Here is a 25,647-nt window from a genome sequence, read left to right as displayed (position 1 = left end):
ACCCTGTACCCAGAATTTATAAAGGATTCTCAAAACTCAGTATTATGCAAACAAACAGCTGAATTTTTAAGATGGGCAAAAAAAAAATACATAGGTGGCAAATAAGGACATAAAAAGATGCTCAACATAATTTACCTTGAGGGAAATGAAAATTAAAACTACAGTGAGATACCACTATGCACCAATTAGAATGACAAAAATTTACAAAGATTGACCATACCAGGGGCTGATGAAGAGGAGGAGGAATTAGAACTGTCATACAATGGTGGCAGGAATGTTAAGTGGTACACTACTTGGCAAAAAGTTGGATAGTTTCTTTATTTGCTTTTTAAAATTAACATGCACCTACAATGCTAAACTCTGAGGTGGATAGAGAGCAACTGATATTCTCACACATTGCTCAGGGGAATGAAAAATGCTGCAGCCACCTTAGAAAACAGTTTGGCAATTTCTAATATATTTGAAATACATTTACCATATGAACCAACAGTCTCACCCCGAGATTTTTTTTCATTGAAATGATAACACAGGTTCACACAAAAATCTGCATGGGAATATATGCAGCAGTTTTATTTGTAAATATGTCAAAGTGTCAACGATCCAATTGTTCCTCACTTGGGGAATGGATAAACAAACTTTGGTGGGTCCACACATTGAATTCTACGCAGCAATAAACAGGAATAAACTGATACACAAAACTACATGGATGAATCCTAAACGTACTATACTAAGTGAAAGAAGTCAGACTCAAAATGCTATATACATTTTAACTTCCATTTTTAGGAAACTCTGGAAAAGGGAAAAGTTTAAGTTAAGAAGCTGTATCAGTGGTTGCCAGGAGCTTGGATTGGAGGAAGTGTTGACAATAAAGTGGCATGAGGGAAATTCTTGTTATGATGGAACTGTTCTAATCATTAGGAACATGATCTTACCTTCTGTCTCTTATTTTTCTTACTAGGAGAGTAAAAAGAAGAACACTATCAACCCTCTAGAGCTAATATAAGATTAAGTGATGCAAAATAATTGCAAAACACCAGGTACCAAATATGTGATCAAGAAATACACTGTAAGGAAACTATATTCAATATCCTGTAATAAACCATAATGGAAAAGAATATGAAAAAGAATACATTCATATGTATAGCTGAATCAGTTTGCTGTACAGCAGAAATTAACACACATTGTAAATCAACTCTACTTCAATAAAATACGTGTAAAAAAATACATTGTAAATCTCAGTGTTAGCTATCTAGTTTCTGCCATTGTACTCTAAACTAAATTAATTATTCGTCAGTGTTTGCCTAATGCAAGTCTTTGCCTGGAGCAACTTCCTCATAGGATCCACACATGTGAGAACCAGGAAGTATAGCTGGAGAGCTACTTACCTGTTAGTACTTGAATAAGTAAGTGGAACCAGTTATTTCACATCAGACAGGGCTAGAATTACTTCCAACATATACTAGTGACTTCATGCAAATCATCAGAAGCTGCCTTAGTTGGTACACAAATTACCCAATTATGGCCCCTCCAGGAGATCAATTCTGAAAAGATATCATTGTTTTGGACTAAAGCAACTCCACCCTAGGATAGGGGTTGGCAATTGAAGCACAGATTGGATTTCAGCTGCTCTGCTTTCCTCTTGGGTTTCTTTGAGCAGGGCACAGCTTGTTCAATCTGTTCATTCTTGACCAGAGTTATATTCTGTAAAGATCACAACCAAAGTATAAATCCAAATATTGCTTGGGTCTTAAGTGTCCCTATCTGATTTGCAGCCCACAGACTATTTGCTTTTAAGCAATGAACTAGACTCCTAGAGAGAACCATGTTTATTATTTTTTCCAAATTATAAAAGTTATAGATGCAAAATTAGGCATTGACGTGGTACAGAAAAGTATAAAAAAAATGAAAAGCACCCCATCCCTAAGAATTAATGGCTAGTATATATATTGTGGTATTTCAACCATATGTATACATATATATTTTTTTTTCTGTACTTAGATCTTAGCTCCATAAACATCAATATTAATGACATCCAGGTTTTTAGAAGAACAGCTCTAATCAGGTTTCCATATATGATTCAGGATTGAATGGTTGTTCCTTGCTTTTCCTGGCCTTGGTGACCTTGAAGAAGAAAGAGATAAGATAAACAATGAGATGACCCTGATTATACATTTCTCCCTTCACTCACACTGTGTCACCTTGCTATGGGCTGCATCCCTTTTTCTCTTCCCGTCTGAGGGGCTCTTCTCCCACTCTCATCTATCTTCTTTAGTGAATTCCTGTCTTTTGAGTCCCAACCGCAATTCTTGGCACTCACCCAGCGTGAGTGCATGTGGACAGGCAGGAGTTGTTGGAGAATAAGAGAAAGGAAGGAGTAGGTGTACTCAATGCCAAGAGTTGAAGGGAAAGTTCTTACTGGGAGAAAAGGTGGAAGGAAGGGGCAAAAGTTATTCCTGGCACCGTGCTGTGAAGGAAGGATTGGGATATCTCATTGAGAGTCTGAGTAATGGCAAGATCAAAGAGCATGTGCATGTTGGTGGGAATGTAAATTGATACACTATGGAGAACAGTATGGAGGTTCCTTAAAAAACTAAAACTAGAACTACCATACGACCCAGCAATCCCAGTACTGGGCATATACCCTGAGAAAACCATAATTCAAAAAGAGTCATGTACCACAATGTTCATTGCAGCTCTGTTTACAATAGCAAGGACATGGAAGCAACCTAAGTGTCCATCGACAGATGAATGGATAAAGAAGATGTGGCACATATATACAATGGAATATTACTCAGCCATAAAAAGAAATGAAATTGAGTTATTTGTAGTGAGGTGGATGGACCTAGAGTCTGTCATACAGAGTGAAGTAAGTCAGAAAGAGAAAAACAAATACCATATGCTAACACATATATATGGAATCTTAAAAAAAAATGGTTCTGAAGAACCTAGGGGCAGGACAGGAATAAAGACGCACACATAGAGAATGGACTTGAGGACACGGGGAGGGGGAAGGGTAATCTGGGAAGAAGTGAGAGAATGGCATTGTCTTATATATACTACCAAATGTAAAATAGATAGCCAGTGGGAAGCAGCCACATAGCACAGGGAGATTAGCCCGCTGCTTTGTGACCACCTAGAGGGGTGGGATAGGGAGGGTGGGAGGGAGACACAAGAGGGAGGAGATATGGGGTTATATGTATATGTATAGCTGATTCACTTTGTTATAAAGCAGAAACTAACACACCGTTGTAAAGCAATTATACTCCAATAAAGATGTTAAAGAAAAAAAAGGGACCATCAGAGTAGCTACTTCATAGGGTTATTCTGAAAATTAAATGAGAAGATCTATTTAAGATATTTAGCACATGTCCAAAATTATCAATATCATCTACTCAAGCAAGCTCTGTTCCACATTGACTATCTTCAGTAATAAGCAAATTCGACATTAGCTGATTCCACATGTTTTGTGCAATGATTGGGTCCTATGGGATTAACTGCAATTAACTACTCCAAGTTTGATGTCCTTTATTCCTACATAGGCATCTATACACAGACTAGAAATCCAAAGAGCACTAAAAGCACCATCACGATGAATGGCAGGTGCAAAATTATAGTTTGAGAGTTTTTTACAACCTCAGTCACAAAAGAGATTTTGCAGAGAACACTCAATCGTAAATACATTTTTTATATCTACTATTTCACTTAAATGTCAGATTAGAGAATAGGCTTTAATTAAAGTTTATAATAAGTAAAAAAAAAAAAAAAAAAGCGTGTGCATTTCTGAGTGCCTGATATGTCAGCCTTTGATAGGGTTATTCTGAAAATTAAATGAGAAGATCTATTTAAGATATTTAGCACATGTCCAAAATTATCAATATCATCTACTCAAGCAAGCTCTGTTCCACATTGACTATCTTCAGTAATAAGCAAATTCGACATTAGCTGATTCCACATGTTTTGTGCAATGATTGGGTCCTATGGGATTAACTGCAATTAACTACTCCAAGTTTGATGTCCTTTATTCCTACATAGGCATCTATACACAGACTAGAAATCCAAAGAGCACTAAAAGCACCATCACGATGAATGGCAGGTGCAAAATTATAGTTTGAGAGTTTTTTACAACCTCAGTCACAAAAGAGATTTTGCAGAGAACACTCAATCGTAAATACATTTTTTATATCTACTATTTCACTTAAATGTCAGATTAGAGAATAGGCTTTAATTAAAGTTTATAATAAGTAAAAAAAAAAAAAAAAAAAGCGTGTGCATTTCTGAGTGCCTGATATGTCAGCCTTTGTATTTGATCTGTTTGCATTCCAGTGCAGGCATACCTTGGAGATATTACAGGTTCAGTTCCAGACCACTGTGATAAAGCGAATATTGCAATAAAATGACACATAATTTATTTGCTTTCTCAGTGCATAGAAAACTTATGTTTACACTATACTGTAGTCTATTAATGCAGTAGCATTAATTAATGTATTAATTAATGTATTAATGTACATACCTGAATCAAAAATATTTTATTGCTAAAAAGACATTAACCATCATCTGAATCATCAGTTAGTCATAATCTCTTTTTATGGCGGAGGATCTTGCCTGGATGTGGATGGCTGCCGACTGATGAAGGTTATGGTTGCTGAAGGTTGGGGTGGTGGTGGCAATTTCTTAAATAAGACAATGATGAAGTCTGCTGGATTGATTGACTCTTCCTTTCGTGGAAAGTCTCTCTATAGCATGCATTGTTGTTTGACAGTGTAGGGGAACAAAGTTTGCCATGTTTGCCACCCCAAAATATGTCTTTCTGGCATGAGGATTAATTTATGTTGATTATTTTTAAGAAACAGAAGAGTCTATAAGTCTTTCTTTTCACCTCTCCTTTAGCTGTGTAAAGAATTTAGATAAAGGGGCTGTTTCCAGAATAAAGGCCCCATCAGAGGTATCTGCAAAGAATATGGGCTAGGTGTAGTGGAGGAAAACTTGGCAGGGCCCAGAGATCAGAGTCCACTCTGTGTCCCATCCTCTCTGCATGCCCAGAAAACATTTGTTTACCAAAACATTTGTTTTTCCATCTTCATGTGAATTGTCTTTCTCCCCAGTGGAAGTCCCAAACAACTACCCCCAACATCCTCTTTTGTCATTAACTGAAGATGATATTTAAGGCGAGGGTTTCAGCCATCTTGGTGAGTTACTCACTTTTTCTGGGTCTCTCCCACGTATACATGCTATTAAACTTTTGTTTGCTTTACTTCTTTTAATCTGTCTCATGTCAATTTAATTCTTAGACCAGCTGAAGAATCCAGGAGGGTAGAAGAATTTTTTTTCCTCACCGACAATAGCATTTTACACACAGTAGAACTTCTTTCAAAATTGGAACCAAACTTCTCAAACCCTGCCACAGCTATATCAACTAAGTTTGTGTAATATTCTAAATCCGTTATTGTCATTTCAACAGTATTCACAGCATCATCATCAGGAGTAGATTCCGTCTTAAGAAGCCATTTTTTTTTGCTCGCCCATAAGAAGCAACACATTATACATTGAAGTTTCATCATGAGATTGCAGCAATTCAGTAATATCTTCAGGCTCCACTTCTAATTCTAGTTCATTTGCTATATCTACCACATCTACAGTTACTTCCTCCACTGAAGTCATGAACCTTTCAAAATCATCCATGAGGGTTGGAATCAAACTTCCTTCAAATTTCCTTCAAACTCTCATTCATGTTGGTATGTTGACCTCTTCCCATGAAATAGGAATGTTCTTAATGACATCTAGAATGGTGAATCCTTTCCAGAAGGTTTTTATTTGACTTTGCCCTGATCCATCAGAAGAATCATATCTACTGCAGCTATAGCCTTGTGAAATGTATTTCTTAAATAATAATCCCTGGGCTGCAGAATGAATGTTGTGTTAGCATGATAACAACATTAATCTTGTTGTATGTCTCCATCAGTGCTCTTAGGTGATCAGGTGCATTGTCAATGAGCAGTAATATTTTAAAAGGAATCTTTTTTTTTTCTGAGCAGTAGGTCTCAACAGTGGGCTTAAAATATTCAGTAAACCATGTTGTAAACAGATGCACTGTCATCCAGGCTTTATTGTGCCATTTACAAGAGCAGAGGCAGAATAGATTTAGCAATATTAAGGGCCCTCAGAATTTCCGAGTGGTCAGTGAGCAGTGATTTCAACTTAGTCACCAGCTGCATTAGCCCAAAACAGTAGAGTCAGTCCATCCTTCAAAGCTTTAAAGCCATGCACTGACTTCTCCTGTCTAGCTATGGAAGTCCTAGATGGCATCTTCTTCCAATATAAGGCTGTTTCATCTTCATTGAAAATCTGTTGTTGAGTGTAGCAACCTTTATCAGTCATCTCTGCTAGATCTTCTGTATAACGTAGCTGCAGCTTCTACATCAGCAGCACTCGCTGCTTCACCTTGTACTTTTATGTTATAGAGATGGCTTCTTAAACCCCATGAACCAACTTCTGCTAACTTCAAACTTTTCTTCTGCAGATTTCTCACATCTCTCAGCCTTCATAGAATTGAATAGTGTTAGGGCCTTACTCTGGGACTATTGTAGCTGGTTTGACCTTCTATCCAGACCACTAAAACTTTTTCCATATCAAAAATAAGGCAGTTTTGCTTTCTTATTCATAGGTTCACTGGCATAACATTTTAAAATTCCTTTAAAAAGTTTTTCTGTACATTCACAACTTGTTTATTTAATGCAAGATGTCTAGCTTTTGACCTCTTTTTTGCCTTCCTCACTAAGCTTAAATATGTCTAGTTTTTTATTTAACCTGAGAGATATGTGAATCTTCTTTTCACTTGAACACTTAGAGGCCTCTGTGGGGTTATTAATTAGCCTAATTTCAATATTGTTTTGTCTCAGGGAATAGGGAGGCACAAGGAGAGGGAGAGAGATGGGGGAATGGCCCATCAGTGGAGCAGTGAGAACACACATAACATTTATCAAAGAAATTCACCATTTTATATGGGTGTGCAATTCACGACACTCCAAATGATTTCAACAGTAACATCACTGATCACAGATCACCATGACAAATATAAGAATAATGAAAAAGGCTGAAATATTATGAGACTTGCCAAACATGACACAGAGACTCAAAGTGACAAATGTTTTGGAAAAATGGCACCAGGAGACTTGCTCTACACAGGATTGCTACAAACCCTCAATTTCTCTATTTGTAAAAAAAAAAAAAAAATGCAATATCTGGAAAGCACAAGAAAGTGAAGTGCAATAAAACAAGGTATGGCTGTGTTAACTTTTGTTAGTGTTCCAGGAATCCATCCCACATGAATGTGTATATGTGAGTTTGACAAAGACCATGGAATTTGCCCTGTAGGACCAAACACCTCTGTTGTAGACCAGTATGTGTATCTCACTAAAGGCAGGTAACTTTGTGTTCTGAAATGCTCAGGGGCATCCTTGATCATTTAGATAGAAATGAGCTCTGTTAACTATCCTCTGGGATAAAAGGTATTTCTTCCATTCTATAGATGATGAATCAGAGGTTCCTAGTATTTAAGTTATTAGTCACCTAGCAAATGACAGAGCCAGTATTTGAAATAAATCTGCCTTAAGGAAATCCAAATTTACTAAATAATCTACCTGGTTTGAAAATTCAAACAATTCTACAATATTTAGCTTAGATATCATATCCTTTGATAGCCTCTCTGAAGTTTCTCTCTTCAATATGATTAAAAATACCCTTAAATGAAAACTATAAGATGCTGATGAAAGAAACTGAAGATGACACAAACAGATGGAAAGGTTTATCATGTTCTTGGATTGGAAGAATCAATATTGTTAAAATGACCATACTACCTAAGGCAATCAACAGATTTGATGCAATCCCTATCAAATTACCAATAGCATTTTTCAAAGAACTGGAAAAAAAATTTTTAATTTGTATAGAAACACAAAAGACTCCAAATAGCCAAAACAATCTTGAGAAAGATGAACGGAGCTGGAGGAATCACGCTCCCTGACTTCAGACTACTACAAAGCTACAGTAATCAAAACAGTATGGCACTGCCATAAAAACAGACATATAGATCAATGGAACAGGATAGAAAGCCCAGAAATACACCCACACACTTATGGTCAATTAATCGATGACAAAGGAAGCAAGAATATACAATGGAGAAAAGACAGTCTGTTCAATAAGTGGTGCTGGGAAAACTGGACAGCTACATCTGAAAGAATCAAATTAGAACATTATCTAACACCATATACAAAAATAAACTCAGAATGGATTAAGGACCTAAATGTAAGACTGGATACTATAAAACACCTATCACAAACATAGGCAGAACACTCTTTGAAATAAATTGCAGCAATATTTTTTTGGATCAGTCTCCTAGGGTAATGGACATGAAAACAAAAATAACCAAATGGGACCTAATTAAACTTAAAGCTTTTGCATAGCAAAGGAAACCATAAACAAAACGAAAAGACAACCTATGGCCTAGGAGAAAATACTTGCAAATGATGCTACCAACAAGGGACTAATTTCCAAAATATACAAAGAGCTCATACAGCTTAATATCAAAATAACAAGCCCAATCAAAAAATGGGCAGAGGGGGCTTCCCTGGTGGCGCAGTGGTTGCGCGTCCACCTGCCGATGCAGGGGAACCGGGTTCGCGCCCCGGTCTGGGAGGATCCCACATGCCGCGGAGCGGCTGGGCCCGTGAGCCATGGCCGCTGAGCCTGCGCGTCCGGAGCCTGTGCTCCGCAACGGGAGAGGCCACAACAGTGTGAGACCCGCGTACCACAAAAAAAAAAAAAAAAAAAAAAAAATGGGCAGAGGACCTAAATATACATTTCTCTAAAGAAGACATATAATGGCCAACAAACTCATAAAAAGATGCTCAATATTGCTAATTATTAGAGAAATGCAAATCAAAACTACAATGAAGTGTAACCTCACACCAGTCAGAATGGCAATCATTAAAAAGACTACAAGGGGGTGGAGTCAAGATGGCGGTATGGGAAGACACCGAGTTACCATCTACCCACAACTAGGGAGCCTGCCTGCTGCTGGTGAAGGACCCTGATGCCCAAGGAGATGGAGGAACCCCGAAGTGAATGGGTAGGATGTGGGGGGACTGAAGGGGGAGGCCAGACAGGATTGGTGCCCCTGAGGACAGGGAGATTAGCAGAGGCAGGTGGGAGGGGCCCTCTGGGAGGAGGAACTGGAGAGAAGTGGAGGGTGATTGCCCCACCCACTCGGGCCCAGGGAGCCTGCTGAGCTCCCAGGCCAATGGCCTGCCCTCCAAAGGCCCCTCCAGGCCATGTGGGTCCTTGGGGGCATAGGAGGGAGGTTGGGGAGATCAGGAGAGGCAGGCAGGAGGGGCCCTCTGGGAGGGAGGAGCAGGAGAGGAGAGGAGGGCATTTGCCCCGCCCACTCGAGCCCAGGAAGCCCGCTGGGCTCCCAGGTGAGGTCCCCTGCCCTCTGAGACCTCTGTTCCATTGAGCCTAGGCCCCACCCCCCACTGCTCCCAGAGCCTTTTCCAGCACTGTGGGTCCTAAGCATAGGCCCTGCCCACTGCCCAAACCTCGCCCTTGCTTAGGCCCCACCCTCCACAGTCAAGGCCTTTTCCACCTATTTTTTCTTTTTTTTCCTTTTTTTTTTTTCTTTTCCCTCCTCCTCTTTTTTACTATTGTGGTACTGTTGTACCTTCCAGTTGATAATTCATTTATATTTTTATTTTTATGTTCTTTCTAACATATCTGTTAGTTTCCTAGTCCAATTTTTTTTTTTTTACATTGTTATTTTCTCTTCTCAATTTTTTTTTTTTACATTGTTATTGTTCTCTCTCTCTTTTTTTTTTTTCCACCCCACATGGCTTGCAGGATCTTGGTTTAAGAGCCAGGGGTCGGGCAGAAGCTCCTGCAGTGGGACTTCCAAGTCCAAACCACTGGACTAACAGAGAATCTCAGACCCCAGGGAATATTCATCAAACTGAGGTCTCACAGAGGTCCTCATCTCAGCACCAAGACCCAGCTCTACCCAACAGCCTACAAACTCCAGTTTTGGAAGCCTCAGACCAAACCACAAGTAAGACAGGAACACCATCCCACTAATTAAAAAAAAAAAAAAAATGAGATGGCAAAAAAATATGTCACAGATGAAGAAGCAAGTTAAAAAACCTACAACACCAAATAAATGAAGAGGAAATACACAATTTACCTGAAAAAAAATTCAGAGTAATGATAGCAAAGAAGATCCAGAATCTTGGAAATAGAATGGAGGCACGGATTGAGAAAATACAAGAAATGTTTAACAAAGATCTAGAAGAAATAAAGAACAAACAAAGAGAGATGAACAAAACAATAACTGAAATGAAAAATACACTAGAAGGAATCAATAACAGAATAACTGAGGCAGAAGAACAAATAAGTGAGCTGGAAGACAAAATGGCGGAAATAACTGCTGAGGAAAATAAAGGAAAAAAAAAGGAAAGAATTGAAGACTATCTCAGAGACCTCTGGGACAACACTAAATGGACCAACATTCGCATTATAGGGGTCTCAGAAGAAGAAGAAGAGAAAAAGAAAGAGTCTGAGAAAATATTTGAAGAGATTATAGTCAAAAACTTCCCTAACATGGGAAAGGAAATAGTCATCCAAGTCCAGGAAGCACAGAGAGTCCTATACAGGATAAACCCTAGGAAAAAAACACACCAAGACACATATTAATCAAACTAACAAAAATTAAATTCAAAGAAAAAATATTAAAAGCAGCAAGGGAAAAGCAAAGATAATATACAAAGGAATCCCCATACACAGATTTTTCAGCAGAAATTCTGCTGGCCAGAAGGGAGTGGCAGGATATACTTAAAGTGATGAAAGAGAAAAACCTACAACCAATATTACTCTACCCAGCAAGGAGCTCATTCAGATTTAACGAGAAATCAAAAGCTTTTCAGACAAGCAAAAGCTAAGAATTCAGCACCACCAAACCAGCTTTACAAGAAATGCTAAAGAAACTTCTCTAGGTGGGAAAAACAAGAGAAGAAAAAGACCCACAAAAACAAAGACAAAACAATTTTTAAAATGGTAATAGGAGCATACATATCAATAATAACTTTCAATGTAAATGTATTAAATGCCCCAACCGAAAGACACAGACTGGCTGAATGGATACAAAAATAAGACCCATATATATGCTGTCTACAAGAGACCCACTTAAGACCTAGGGACACATACAGACTGAAAGTGAAGGAATGGAAAAAGATATTCCATGAAAATGGAAATCAAAAGAAAGCTGGAGTAGCAATACTCATATCAGATAAAATAGACTTTAAAATAAAGACTGTTCCATGAGATAAGGAAGGACACTACATAATGATCAAAGGATCAATCCAAGAAGAAGATATAACAATTATAATTGTTTATGCACCCAACATAGGAGCACCTCAATATATAAGGCAAATGCTAACAACCGTGAAAGGAGAAATCGACAGTAACACAATAATAGTAGGGGACTTTAACACCACACTTACACCAATGGACATATCATCCAAACAGAAAATAAATAAGGAAACACAAGATTTAAATGACACAATAGACCAGATAGATTTAATTGATATTTATAGACCATTCCACCCAAAAGTGGCAGAATACACTTTCTTCTCAAGTGCACCTGAAACATTCTCCAGGATACCTAACATCTTTGGACACAAATCAAGCCTCAGAAAATTTAAGAAAATTGAAATCATATCAAGCACCTTTTCTGACCACAACACTATGAGATTGGAAATCAATTACAGGAAAAAAACTGAAAAAATACAAATACATGGAGGCTAAACAGTGCACTACTAAATAACCAAGAGACCACTGAAGAAATCAAAGAAGAAATTTAAAAATACATGGGGGCTTCCCTGGTGGCGCCGTGGTTGCGCGTCCGCCTGCCGATGCAGGGGAACCGGGTTCGCGCCCCGGTCCGGGAGGATCCCTAGAAGGAAAGAAATCATAAAGATCAGAGCAGAAATAAATGAAATAGAAATGAAGAAAACAATAGCAAGAATCAATAAAACTAAAACTTGGTTCTTTGAGAAGATAGACAAAATTGATAAACCCTTAGCCAGACTCATCAAGAAAAAAAAGGGAGAGTATGCAAATCAATAAAATTAGAAATGAAAAAGGAGAAATCACAACTGACACTGCAGAAATACAAAGGAATATAAGAGACTACTACAAAACATTTTATGTCAATAAAATGGACAGCCATGAAGAAATGGACAAATTCTTGGAAAGGTACAATTTTCCAAGACCGAACCAGGAAGAATTAGAAAATATAAACAGACCTATCACAAGTAATGAAATTGAAACCATAATTTAAAATCTTCCAAAAAACAAAAGTCCAGGACCAGACGGTTTCACAGGCGAATTCTATCACACGTTTAGAGAAGAGCTAACACTGATCCTTCTCAAACTCTTCTAAAAATTGCAGAGGGAGAAACACTCCCAAATTCATTCTAGAAAGCCACTATCACCCAGATACCAAAACCAGAAAAAGATATCCCCCAAAAAGAAAATTATAGACCAATATCACTGATGAACATAGATGCAAAAATCCTGAACAAAATACTAGCAAACAGAATACAACAACACATTAAAAGGATAATACACCACAGTCAAGTGTGATTCATCCCAGGGATGCAAGGATTCTTTAATATACACAAATCAATCAATGTGATACACCACATTAACAAATTAAGGAATAAAAACCATATGAACATCTCAATAGATGCAGAAAAAGCTTTTGACAAAACTCAACACCTTTATGATAAAAACCCTCCAGAAAATGGGTATAGAGGGAACCTACCTCAACATAATAAAGGCCATATATGACAAACCCACAGCAAGCATCATACTCAATGGTGAAAAACTGAAACCATTTCCACTAAGATCAGGAACAAGACAAGGATGTCCACTCTTGCCACTCTTATTCAACATATTTTTGGAAGTCCTAGCCATGGCAATCAGAGAAGAAAAAGAAAGAAAAAGAATACAAGTTGGAAAAGAAGTAAAACTGTCACTGTTTGCAGATGACATGATGCTATATATAGAAAATCCTAAAGATGCCATCAGAAAATTAATAGAACTAATCAATGAATTTGGTAAGGTTGCAGGATACAAAATTAATGCACAGAAATCTCTGGCATTCCTATACACCAACAATGAAAAATCAGAAAGAGAAATTAAGGAAACAATCCCATTTACAATTGCAACAGAAAGACTAAAGTACCTAGGAATAAACCTGCCTAAGGAGGTGAAAGACTTGTACTCAGAAAACTATAAAACACTGATGAAAGAAATCAAAGATGACATAAACAGATGGAGAAATATACCATGTCCTTGGATTGGAAGAATCAAAAGCAATCTACAGATTCAATGCAATCCCTATCAAACTACCAATGGCATTCTTCACAGAATTAGAACAAAAAGTTTTGCAAGTTGTAAGGAACACAAAAGACCCTGAATTGCCAAAGCAATCTTGAGAAAGAAAAATGGGGTTGGAGGAATCAGGCTCCCTGACTTCAAACTATACCACAAAGCTACAGTAATCAAGACAGTATGGTACTGGCACAAAAACAGAAATAAAGATCAATGGTACAGGATAGAATGCCCAGAGATAAACTCACGCACATATGGTCACCAAATTTACAACAAAGGAAACAAGAACATACAATGGAGAAAAGACAGCCTCTTCAATAAGTGGTGCTGGGAAAACTGGACAACTACATGTAAAAGAATGAAATTAGAGCACTACCTAACACCATACACAAAAATAAACTCCAAATGGATTAAAGACATAAATGTAAGACCAGACACTATAAAACTCTTAGAGGAAAACATAGGAAAAACACTCTTTGACATAAACCACAGCAAGATCTTTTTTGTCCCACCTCCTAGCGTAATAGAAAAAAAACAAAAATAAATAAATGGGACTTAATTAAACTTAAAAGCTTTTGCACAGCAAAGGAAACCATAAACAAGACAAAAAGACAACCCTCAGAATGGGAGAAAATATTTGCAAATGAAACAACAGACAAAGGATTAATCTCCAAAATATGCAAACAGCTCATGGAGCTCAATATAAAAAAAAAAGCAATCCAATTAAAAATTGGGCAGAATACCTAAACTGACATTTCACCAATCTTACATTCACCAAGTAAGACATACAGATGGCCAAGAGGCACATGAAAAGATGCTCAACATCACTAATTATTAGAGAAATGCAAATCAAAACTACAATGAGGTATCACCTCACGCTGGTCAGAATGGCCATTATCAAAAAAATCTAGAAACAATAAATGCTGGAAAGGGTGTGGGGAAAAGGAAACCCTGCTGCACTCTTGGTGAGAATGTAAATTGATACAACCACTATGGAAAAGAGGATGATGACCTAGAGGGGTGGGATAGGGTGGTTGGGAGGGAGGCTCAAGAGGGAAGGACATATATGCATATGACTGATTCACTATGGTATACAATAGAAACTAACACAGTATTGTAAAGCAATTATACTCCTATAAAAATATATTTATAAAAAGATACTATGTGGATTAAATGAGATAATGTAAAGAAAAAAAAAGCTAAAAGTAACAAATGCTGGAGAGGGTGTGGAGAAAAAGAAACCTTCCTACACTGTTGTTGGGTATGTAAATTGGCGCAGCCACTATGGAGAACAGTATGGAGGTTCCTTAAAAAGCTAAAAATAGAGTTACCATATGACCAAGCAATCCCACTACTGGGCATATGCCCTGAGAAAACCATAATTCAAAAAGAGACATGTACCACAATGTTCATTGCAGTACTATTTACAATAGCCAGTACACGGAACCAACCTAAATGTCCATTGACGAATGGATAAAGAAGATGTGGTATATATATACAATGGAATACTACTCAGCCATAAAAAGAATGAAATAATGCCATTTGCAGCAACATGGATGGACCTAGAGATTATCATACTAAGTGAAGTAGTCAGAGAAAGACAACTATCATATGTTATTATTTATATGTGGAATCTAAAAAAATGATACAAATGAACTTATTTACAAAACAGAAATAGACTGACAGACATAGAAAACAAACTTATGGTTACCAAAGAGGATAGTAGTGGGAGAAGCGGAAGTAAATTAGGAGTTTGGGATTCACATATGCACATTATTATCTATAAAATAGGTAAACGAGGACCTACTGTATAGCACAGAGAACTATACTCAATATCTTGTAATAACCTATAATGGAAAAGAATCTGAAAATGAATATATATATGTGTGTGTATGTGTGTGTGTGTGTGTAAAACTGATCCCCTTTGTTGTACACTTGAAACTAAGAAAACATTGTAAATTAACTGTACTTCAATATAAAAAATTAAATTTAAAAATATCATTAAAAAAGGAATAATGAAAAGAAACTTTACACCCACTAAATGGCAAAAATTAGTTCTCGTTCCACCTGCTGGACTCTCCATAGTAACAGCAGTCTAGCTTTCTTAAAGACTTCTACTTTGGAACAATAATGACCCCCCAGAAGATCTCACCTTGATGAAACTGTGAATTATGGATCTCAGCTGCCTCTTATCCCCACTTAATGCCAATTCAAAGCAGATGAGTTTAAGTCTATCGCCTATCTCACAGTTGATTCTGGTCAGTCGTTGTCCATAAACAAGGACTTCCATCACTCCTGTATTATCTCGTACTTCATAATATATGCATTCATTATACACCAATTTCTGCAAAAGAAAATTAGCATCCTTCTTCTGAGAACTGGATCAGGAATTTCCACAACTTTGAAAAATATAGGGCGTTAGTGGAAACTGTTGTCTCAGACCAGTTAATATGAGCTGGAGGTCCAGAATTACAGGTACCAAATAGTGTTAGATATCTTGTTCAGTTTATCCTCCCATTTAAATTCTCTTTCTATCATTCCTTCCTTTAAGTCTTTGTGTGCTGGGTTCTTCTAGAAAACTGGATTACTTTCCTAATTTTTCCTGCTCCCATCTCAGAATAGCTGAGATTTCTTAAGAAACTTGGATATAGTGTGGTCTGATAAGCTTCACAGGTTTCTTTGGATCTCCCTGAGAACAAAGGCCATTCATGTCTTATTATGAGTCTCAAAAAGATGGTTGCAAGTCCTCCTTAAGCAGATTATTATTTCAATATGTAATTCTTTCCTCTCTCTTCTCTATTTATTCATTCTTCCCTAATCTGCCCAATCTTGAATCTAGATCATCTACTTCCATTGTTCTAATTTCTATATTACTTACTTTACTCATTAATTCTACAAATGCACATGTGTGCACAGTCACTTAGAGTATATGGAAAACAACAGGGGGAGAGGTAAAGAGCCACCCTAGAAGACATATATAATGGAATATGAAACAATACTTCACATAACAGTTAGGTCAGCTAACCTTAGTATTTCTATGATGTGTTGGGACTGAAATACCTACCCTAATTCTAAGAATTCAGCAAAATTCTGCATTTTATTGCCCATATTAATATGTTGTGGAATGAAACGACTTGATTTTTCTAGTGTTTTCAACATCCGTATTTCTCTTATTAGTTAATGCCAAGGTTTTTTGCTCAACAATTTTTTGATGAATGAATGTGAAGAAGTGAGAGCACTTTAGAGGTCAGATTATCAGAATCTTAGCTAACTGTGGATAAGAGCTGATTCTAGGGCAAAGTAGTCTATTGATTTCTGACTCTAGTTGTCACAGTTGAAATCCAAGCTTGGAAGGGCAGCTCTTTATTCACAATTAAGTTAAGCTGTCACTGAAACAGGTGAGGCAGAACTCAAAGAAACAAAACCATAAGGAGAGCTCTCTCTCTTTCCCCCCCAGCACTCTCTATATATCTATATATACAAATATATATAGATGGATATAGATTTGTATGTATCTATATATATATATAGATATAAACTCTGCCCTTTACTGGCTCAGGGTGGCTATGAATGGATTAGCACAGCTGTTAAAATGCCATGATTTCTGAAGGACTTGCATGCTGTTACCTTGGGAAGAAGAATGTTAAGAGATTGTCTATCTTATATTCTGAAGTGGGAAGATGGCACCCAGCTATCCCTGGTCAGGGGGGCTTTGAGTTCCTTTGTTTATGAAGTTAACCAAATTCATTCAGCAGCTAAGACTTTTACGTTCCGGGGTTGCAGAAGAAATATTGCAAAACAATGGTGTGGGCTTACCTTATACACCAGAAACACCCCATTCACAAATGTTCCTAGAGCTTGCGAGTAAAGATGACTGATTTTAGGAGTTGCATTTGCCCTTTGAATCAGGCTTTTAGAGATCTCCATCTTTCGGTCAGGGTTAACATCAGACACAGATGAGGCATTGAACACCTCCAGGAACCCACTGCGGCCAAAATAATCTGATATGGCAATGATTTTCTTTGGGATGAACTTCTCCTTCAGGTCAACATGATAAACCTTCACTTGGAAGAACTGGCTCTCAGTAGCCACTGTGGCATGAAACATCTTCCTCTCGCTTTCTCTGACATCATATGTAAATGGTTCCGTTGCTTTCAGCACCATCACTTCTTTGGGCCCCCTCTGGAAGCCCTCCTCTCTGGAAGCTTCTTTAGGTACAGCCATCAATCTTGGTTTCTACATAGAAGTATATACCGAAAACAGGCACAATTAAGAAAAGGATTCACTCTCTAATGAGAATCAACTACGGCTAAATGTTGACCTCAGCAAAGAACATAATTAGGTGGAGTTGGGAAAAAAAAAACCTAGACAAAGATCACTGACATGGTATAAATAATCTAATGGAATGTATGGAGATGATTTAAACAGTGATTTTTCTTCTTTTTCATTGTTTTATGAGTGTGGTAAGAAGAATACTTTTCTTTAAAAGGCATTAACTCAAGGGAAGAACTATTTCTCCCAGGAAGAGCTATGTAGAGTACAGAGACAGTGGGCAATAGCAATGCTGTTGTGTAGTGATTTCTAGTGGAGATGAGGATGAAAAAATCATCTTAAATTATCCCATCAACTCATTTCAGTGTGCAAGATAAGATACAAATTTGGATGAAAATAAATTGCCCTTGATAGCACTGAGAGTAGGGAATGGCTCCAGTCAGAATCCATTGCTCTCATCCCAGTAGATGTGGCAATTCAAAGACCCAAATTAGAAAGTCCCTTTTCAGGAAAGCAGTGTTATGTTGAAAAAGGGTTAGTAGACAGCCACTGGAAAAAATCCCATGAACTTCCTGAATTTGGAAATGTCCTGGATAAAGGATGTTTTGAAGAGTAGCAGAATCAGCCACCCCAAAATATGTTTCTTTGCCACAGGATTATCTTAAGCTGATTATTTTGAAAAACAACATACATAGAGGAAGCTCTAAAACCAGAAAGAAAGTTGCCCTTTTGTAAGGGAAATGTGTATTTATAAATTAAATCTCCATTTCTAAGGGCGTCTGCCCGCTGTGTACTAGGAAGAGAAGGAGGACTCTAAATCTCAAGAGAATACTATCACCAGAGGAGAAACTGACTTAAATTTGCGTAACAAACATCACCCTTGTTTTTCCTGCTTTTCCTGGTAACCTCCACATAACTGGCCTCCCCACACTTTTCTTTCTTCTGTCTTCACTAAAGATGGTATTTAAGCTGGTGGCTTAGGCCACCTCAGGGAGTTACTCATTCTTCCCGGGTCTCTTCTATGTATAGATGAGGTATACCTGTTAATAAACTTCTGCTAGCTTTTTCTTGACAATCTTTGCTTTAATACAGGGGTCTCAGCCAAGAACTCAGAAGGGTAGAGGGGAAATTGCTTTTCCTCCTCTACACACCCCTGTTAGAATAATGGCAAGACCCTTAGGAGAAGAATGCCAAAGGAGAAGTCAGGTGTCAGGGGACTTTTCTATGGCCCCCTGTCTACCCAGTGCCTGCAACATTTCTGAGTTTCAGGAGAGCAGTTTGAGTTGGAGGGGAGGCTACTGATCTATAAGAAGAAGTGTGAAGGCAAGGGGGGGCCATGGGAGTTCTAGGGACCAGTTCATAGAGACAGGCCAGCTGCCTCCACAGACCAGCAGTGCTCCATGTGGTCTGACTTGTACTGTTATATAGGCCACAGCCTGGGGGTCATGGGGCTTAACTCTGATTTCTCATCACTGTGGCCAATTCTCCCCACATCCGAATGCTCATTCCCAGACCAAGTTAACCAGTAACAACAAATCTCATACTAGTAACAACAGCAGCACCTTGACAAGAAGTGCACAGGACTTAAGGAAGAAATTATGTATCTATACTCAGGGTCATGAAAGAAGACCTGATGGACACATGTTCTTATTATGTTCACTGTGTGTATAGGGAATACTGGAAATAGCCTAAAGTCAAATAGTAAAGGATTATTTTTAAATTTATAAAAATTTAAAAATGCAGTTATTCTCTTCCCACATCCGAATGCTCATTCCCAGACCAAGTTAACCAGTAACAACAAATCTCATACTAGTAACAACAGCAGCACCTTGACAAGAAGTGCACAGGACTTAAGGAAGAAATTATGTATCTATACTCAGGGTCATGAAAGAAGACCTGATGGACACATGTTCTTATTATGTTCACTGTGTGTATAGGGAATACTGGAAATAGCCTAAAGTCAAATAGTAAAGGATTATTTTTAAATTTATAAAAATTTTAAAATGCAGTTATTCTCATGTTAAAATAATAATTTAAATCTATACTTCTTGAATTAAGTAGCACTTCAAGATATAGCAGGTGAAAGAAAAAACCTGAATTATAGAAAAATATGTGTAATGTGATCAACCTGGGACAAATTGATATTCTTTGTATATACATAACAAAAGGTAAAATCAGAAAGACTGTTTACCAAAATATGGCATTTGATAGAAGGGAGATTTCAGATAGTTAAAATTAATTATTTTTGTCTATTATCTGCATTTCCTAAATTTCTTAAATGATATTACTTCCATAATATAAAAAAAGAGAAAGAATTGGTGATAGTGCTTTGTTTGTTTCTGTATTTCTCCACCTTATTGCACCCGAAGCTCTCTCGCTCATGGTGTATTGAGAGAAACACAGAAATAAAATTAAACAAACAAATTACTAGTTATACCCATGACTGAAGAGGAATGATGTATGTGCACACTAGGTCGTAGAATATCCTAATGCAAAGGGCAGCATAATAAGAGTCCGAATTTGAATGTAGGTAGGATCTCAAAATACACACTCAATAACAACACGTGTGATCTAATTAATAAAGAATTGTATGTTGTAGGGGATTAATGTGAAGTTCCTTTATGGTTCTAGAGAACGCTGTCATTATGTTGTAGGGAGGGAAAATACTGAAAACAGGAATCTGGTACCTTGGTTGAGGAACTGCTGGATGAGGTTGGTGGCAGCATCTGAGGAGTCTGAAGGCAGCTCTCATTTGGGATCATGCTGGGGTTTGCACACTGTGGAAGCTGACTCTGCTCCAGGTGTAGTTTCATTTTCTTCGAGTCAAGTGTTTTATTGGTTGTGTCTTCTATTTTTTGAATCAAAAAATATGTATTTTCTTCTTCCTGGTTAATGGTTTTCAATATCAGATGGACCATAACATTTCTCTCTTACCCTCTATCTCTCTCTGTCTCTATCTGTCTGTCTCTCTCTCTCACACACACACACACCACAGGATCTTCACTCTGACAATTTGCTCTGGAATAATAGTACATCTTCAGATACCCTCAAGACCTCCCCAGCTTGGAGTCCAACCAGGATTGCAAACTTCTCTCTGCAAATGTTAAAAACTCAGGTGATCAAAATTTCATCAGTCTGTTTTGGAATTCTGGCTCTACCTCTGCTGCAAACTGGTCTGTATTAACTTCACCAAGACAACACTTGGAGTAATTTATTAGTAGAAAACTCTACCAGGTTATAATGGAAGCACATCTCTGAACAATGTTGGCTGTACTTATGGACATTTTATTAACTAAGTCTTCATTACCTTATATATTTACCAAATAAGCAGATCGGTTTCTATCATCTACCCTTCAAATCCAGGAAACCCAGGTCTGCATCCATTTGAATGCTTTGTTTATCAGCATACCAGAGACATTGTCTCAAATTCATAATTCCAGAGGCAGGATTCTGCTATCTACCTAGTCTCTATCAAGCAACCAAATCTTTCGTAGTTCTCAGCAATAAACAGACCCATTTGCAATTTCACCCAGGGCATTCTCAGTACATGGATTTTTGTAATTGTTTAAGCCAGGGCAGGAAGTGTCTGTAAAATCATCTATTTTGACTATATTTGGTTTCACTGATGAAAGACCATTTCTAACATTCTGCAGTATAGAATTGCCACAGTTCTTACCACTTCTAGCATTCATTTAACCAATCCATAAAGTATCAGTTGTTGACAAAATTGTAGATGAGGGAGCTGCTTAAAATGCCTGTCTCTGGCATGCAGCTACTTGATTAGAATACCCTCTGACCTTCCTTGTCACTTCATTCCTCATTAGAAGGCTTAAGAGCCTGGGCAATGGAAACAAATCTGAGATATAACACTATCTGACATAAATTTTTACAAATAAATTTCAGATATTGTAGCATCTATACTACAATATATGCAATTAAATGCTCAAGTTTTAGAATTCAGTTAGGCTAGATTTGAATCCTGGCTCTAACATTCACTTTCTGCATGACCTTGGAGAAGATTTCTAACCTCTAAGAACTTCAGTTTTCTCATATGTAAAATGGGATTAACAATAGCATCCTCGTGTGACATTATAAAGAACAAATGAGATAATGTACACAAAGAACACAGGTTTTAGAGTCTAGCACCATTAAATGCTCATTACCTAGAAATATCACTACATTATTATTTTACAGTAGACACAGGGCTTTCTATTTTTGCTCTGATCCACAGATGTTTCATGCTTAATGATGGAAACCCAATATAGAGGTGGTATGGGAAGCACTTGATTAAAGAAGCTTCTCTATTCATTTCTGCTACATTTAGTAATTCAATCTCATTGACAAGAGCATCTTGATCATTTTTTACAATTGGTTAAACCAAAAACTTCCATCATAACAGTAGGATTTAGGTCCCTAAAACATACTTTATGGCTGGATAATATTTAAAAATAATAATTGATTTTTTTCCCTTGGCTTATTTCCTTCACCACTCTACCCTGTTCTTGAATCATGCCAATGTGTGCTGTTTGCTACTGGGGAGACATAGCAGCAGGAATCAGAGAAAATATTGGTCTGCTTCTGTTTTTGAATCCCAAACAGAGCCTATATTACAAAGAAAATAGTTGGGAGACCCCATGATGAAGAAGAGCATGGCTTTCCTGCTCTTTCCCCTGATAAATCAAAGACAGAATGGGTCAGATCCTCTTTGTGCCAGGTCTCCTACAGAGGTGGCTAGACCCCAAAGAAGAAATGACTGAATGGTGTGTTTAGGTGTAGGAGGCCAAAAGGACAGATGAGCCTGCCTGGGATTCCTGTGCTCCAAGGAGTTTTAGGGGTAGCAGAATGATTCTTATGAAAGTAGAAATGACTATGTCACAAGTTTAGGCAGATGGGACCTTAGAAAGTGTCAATTCTAAGCCTGTATGCATAGAAAAATAGGCTTGTCTTGCAAAAGGGAGGGGATATGGGGATATATGTATACACATAGCTGACTCACTTTGTTACACAGCAGAAACTAACACACATTGTAAAGCAATTATGCTCCAAAAAAGATGTTAAAAAAAAAAAAAAAGAAAAATAGGGTTGTCTAGAGATGTCCACATAAGTCATTGTCATAGCAGAGAGACAGTGAGCCTGAGGTTTCAATGACTAGAACAAGGCCAGCTGGACCTAGAGGCAAACAGGCACAGATTACTAGCTCCATCCCATAAATAAAACAAAGAGAGACTATGTGAGGAATTATTAATTATTGGAGGTAACAGTAATAAAAACAATAACAAAACTTGAAAAATCTTGTCAGAAGAAATCTGTCTTCAACTGGTATGCATGGATTTGCATAGGGGGCTTCAGCCTCAGCAGCTTGGAACTTGGGTGACAAACTATTTTAGAGAATAGTGATTTAAATACTGCTTTTGCCTATTCCTCAGTCACGTGCTTATTTGCTGCAGAAATAGGCATTGCATCCCAGTGTGATGATAAGCACAGGGGTCATATCAGGGCAGAACAAAGGCAGGCTAGAATAGGAGCTGATACACATGTGTGTGTACTCACTTTTCCATTCTCATCTGGTCTTTGCTGGGAAAGGGCACTGTGAATGAAAACTATGGCCTGCCACATCAGTAAACTGAGGATGCTGCAGCCATCAAGCCATCACATTACAGCTGCCCCGACGGTAAGCCCTGAGAGAACTCAGGATAGAAACAGGATGCCCGCCATCTAGCAGTCAACTGCTGCAGCCAACCCTGATGGTGCACCTTGAGGAAACTCAGCATGAGAAAGCACAGGAGACTGGCCCCAGATAGCTGAGATTCATAGCAAAGGAATGATTTCAGTGAGTTCAGACTCTTGCATCTTCCTATACATAGAAAAGTGCCAAATTTCTTAACTTGAGATATCTGGCTTTCTTTATTAACAGTAATATTTTGATGTTCCAACTACTTGGTCTTTGTTGCAAAACCTCCTGTACATCCTGGCTCCCCCCTTGCTTCTTCAGAGCAGTCTCTCAGAGCTATCTGAGATTCTGTGTCCCCCGCTTTAGTCCTCATATTGTCTTCCAAATAAAACATAACTCTCAACTTTTAGGTTGTGCATTTTTCTTCAGTTGACAGGTACCTTATAACTGATGTTATAGTATAGTAACAAAGAAAAATGTACATTTATTACAGTTGTGATAAGTGCTAAAAAGGAAAAGGAAACGGATCTTTGAAAGCAAACAAGAGGAATACCTAGGACTTCCCTGGTGGCACAGCCGTTAAGAATCTGCCTGCCAATGCAGGGGACACGGGTTCGAGCCCTGGTCCAGGAATATCCCCCATGCCACAGAGCAACTTAGTCCATGCACCACAACTACTGAGCCTGCGCTCTAGAGCCTGCAAGCTGCAACTACTGAGCCCGCGAGTCACAACTACTGAAGTCTGCATGCCTAGAGCCCATGCTCTGCAACAAGAGAAGCCACTGCAATGAGAAGCCCACACACCACAATGAAGAGTAGCCCCCACTCACCGCAACAAAGACCCAACACAGCCAAAAATAAATAGATAAATAGATAGATAAATGAATAAATAGATAAATTAAAAAAATAGATAAATAAATAAATTTATTTAAAAAGAAAAGAGGAATACCTAATGTATTCTGGGAGGTGGGTAACAGTGAGGACTTGTATGAGGAAGAGATTCAGGTTTGCACCTGAAAGGTGAAGACACCTGAACCAGTGGTAAATCAGGACAAGTGATTCCAAACAAAGAAAGCAATCCGTGTCAAAACATCTGACATGGGAAGGAGCACAGAACTTTGAAAATAAACCCTATCATGTGGTCAGTGAACAAAGGGGAGTAGGACCAAGGAAAGTGGAATGTAAGGGTGAACACACATTCATCTTGACTTGTCTGGTCACCTTCCCCTCTTTCTATTCAACACAAGAGTGTAACCCTCTCAAAATTAGAGATTATTTCATAAATACATGCTTTGTAAATAGCCAAGGAGTTAGAATAGAGTGGGATCACAAAACATACAAGGAAATATGAATGAGTGATTATATTAAATAAATAAATGATAAATTGTGGGAAATGAGATTATGATAATTCTTGTACTTATGTTGTAGGAGGTACAAGGAATGGGAGCAGGGAGCAGGTACCTTGACTGAGAAACTGCTGGATGGAGTTGGTGGAGGTATAGATTTCACTGGCCAACTGCTCCCAGTTGGGCATGTGCTGGTTGCTGAAGTTCCTGGAAGCTGACTCTGTTTCTGAGATACAGTCTTCCTTTTTAAGTTCTTAATTTTGGTGGCTATGTCATTTTTTTTCTCGAGAAAAAAAGATTTTTTCCTTAGTTCTTGATAATGATTTTCAAAATCACATAGAACACAACATCATTTCTTTTCTCTTTTTTCATGTAGAGTCTTAAGTTTTCCATTTTTTTCTGAAATAATAGCACATATACAGATACCTGTATTACCTATCCTTCTCCTATCTCAACTAGGATTACAAATTTCACTCTCCAAATACTAAAAGCTCAGATGAAATTTCATTGGTTTGGGATGGAATCCAGGTCCTACATCTGATGCAAACTGGCCAAAGCAGGAAGGCAAACTTCCCTGGTTATAAGGGAAGCAAATCTCAGTCCAAAATTGGCTGTATTTAAGGATGTTTATTAAATATGACTTTCTGATCAAGAAAATATACAAGTGGGTTTCTGATATCTGCTCTTCAGGCTCCAAGAAACCTACTGATATTTTGGGAAAGATTACTGGACGAAATATGGACTCTTGGAACTAATAAGAAAAATGACAACAAGGAAACAACACCCCAAATAGAGAGTCTCTTTATTTGGGAGATCTGTCTTCAAGGGGCATGTGTGTGGGGGGGTGGGGTGGGGATGCAGCCTGAATTAGAGGGCAGCTTGGGTCTTAGGTGAGAAACTATGTTAGAGAATAGTGGTTTAAAC

At 37.9% G+C, this 25,647-nt stretch overlaps 1 protein-coding gene across 5 annotated transcripts in view; it reads right to left on the bottom strand.

Annotated features, from left to right (window-relative positions):
• Positions 1 to 256: 256 nt before the first annotated feature.
• Positions 257 to 25,647, bottom strand: part of LOC102990974 (gamma-interferon-inducible protein 16-like) — an 80,885-nt gene continuing 55,494 nt past the window's right edge. For 3 of the 5 annotated variants that reach the window (XM_024116231.3, XM_024116232.3, XM_007105201.3), the window contains 5 exons: positions 24,839 to 25,006; positions 20,394 to 20,591; positions 17,251 to 17,670; positions 15,587 to 15,778; positions 327 to 2,121 (listed from right to left, as the gene is read on the bottom strand). In XM_024116231.3, coding sequence (XP_023971999.1) covers positions 2,059 to 2,121; positions 15,587 to 15,778; positions 17,251 to 17,670; positions 20,394 to 20,591; positions 24,839 to 25,006 — 1,041 coding nt within the window. In that variant the 3' untranslated portion in view covers positions 327 to 2,058. Of the gene's footprint in view, positions 2,122 to 15,586; positions 15,779 to 17,250; positions 17,671 to 20,393; positions 20,592 to 24,838; positions 25,007 to 25,647 lie in introns of all 5 variants that reach the window. The other 2 variants (XM_055084273.1, XM_007105203.3) reach the window with 2 other exon arrangements.

This window comes from Physeter macrocephalus, chromosome 4 (genome assembly GCF_002837175.3).
Source record: "Physeter macrocephalus isolate SW-GA chromosome 4, ASM283717v5, whole genome shotgun sequence".
NCBI lineage: Eukaryota > Metazoa > Chordata > Mammalia > Artiodactyla > Physeteridae > Physeter > Physeter macrocephalus.
Note: the sequence above shows the minus strand (reverse complement) of the source record. Positions and strands in the feature narration are given on the sequence as shown.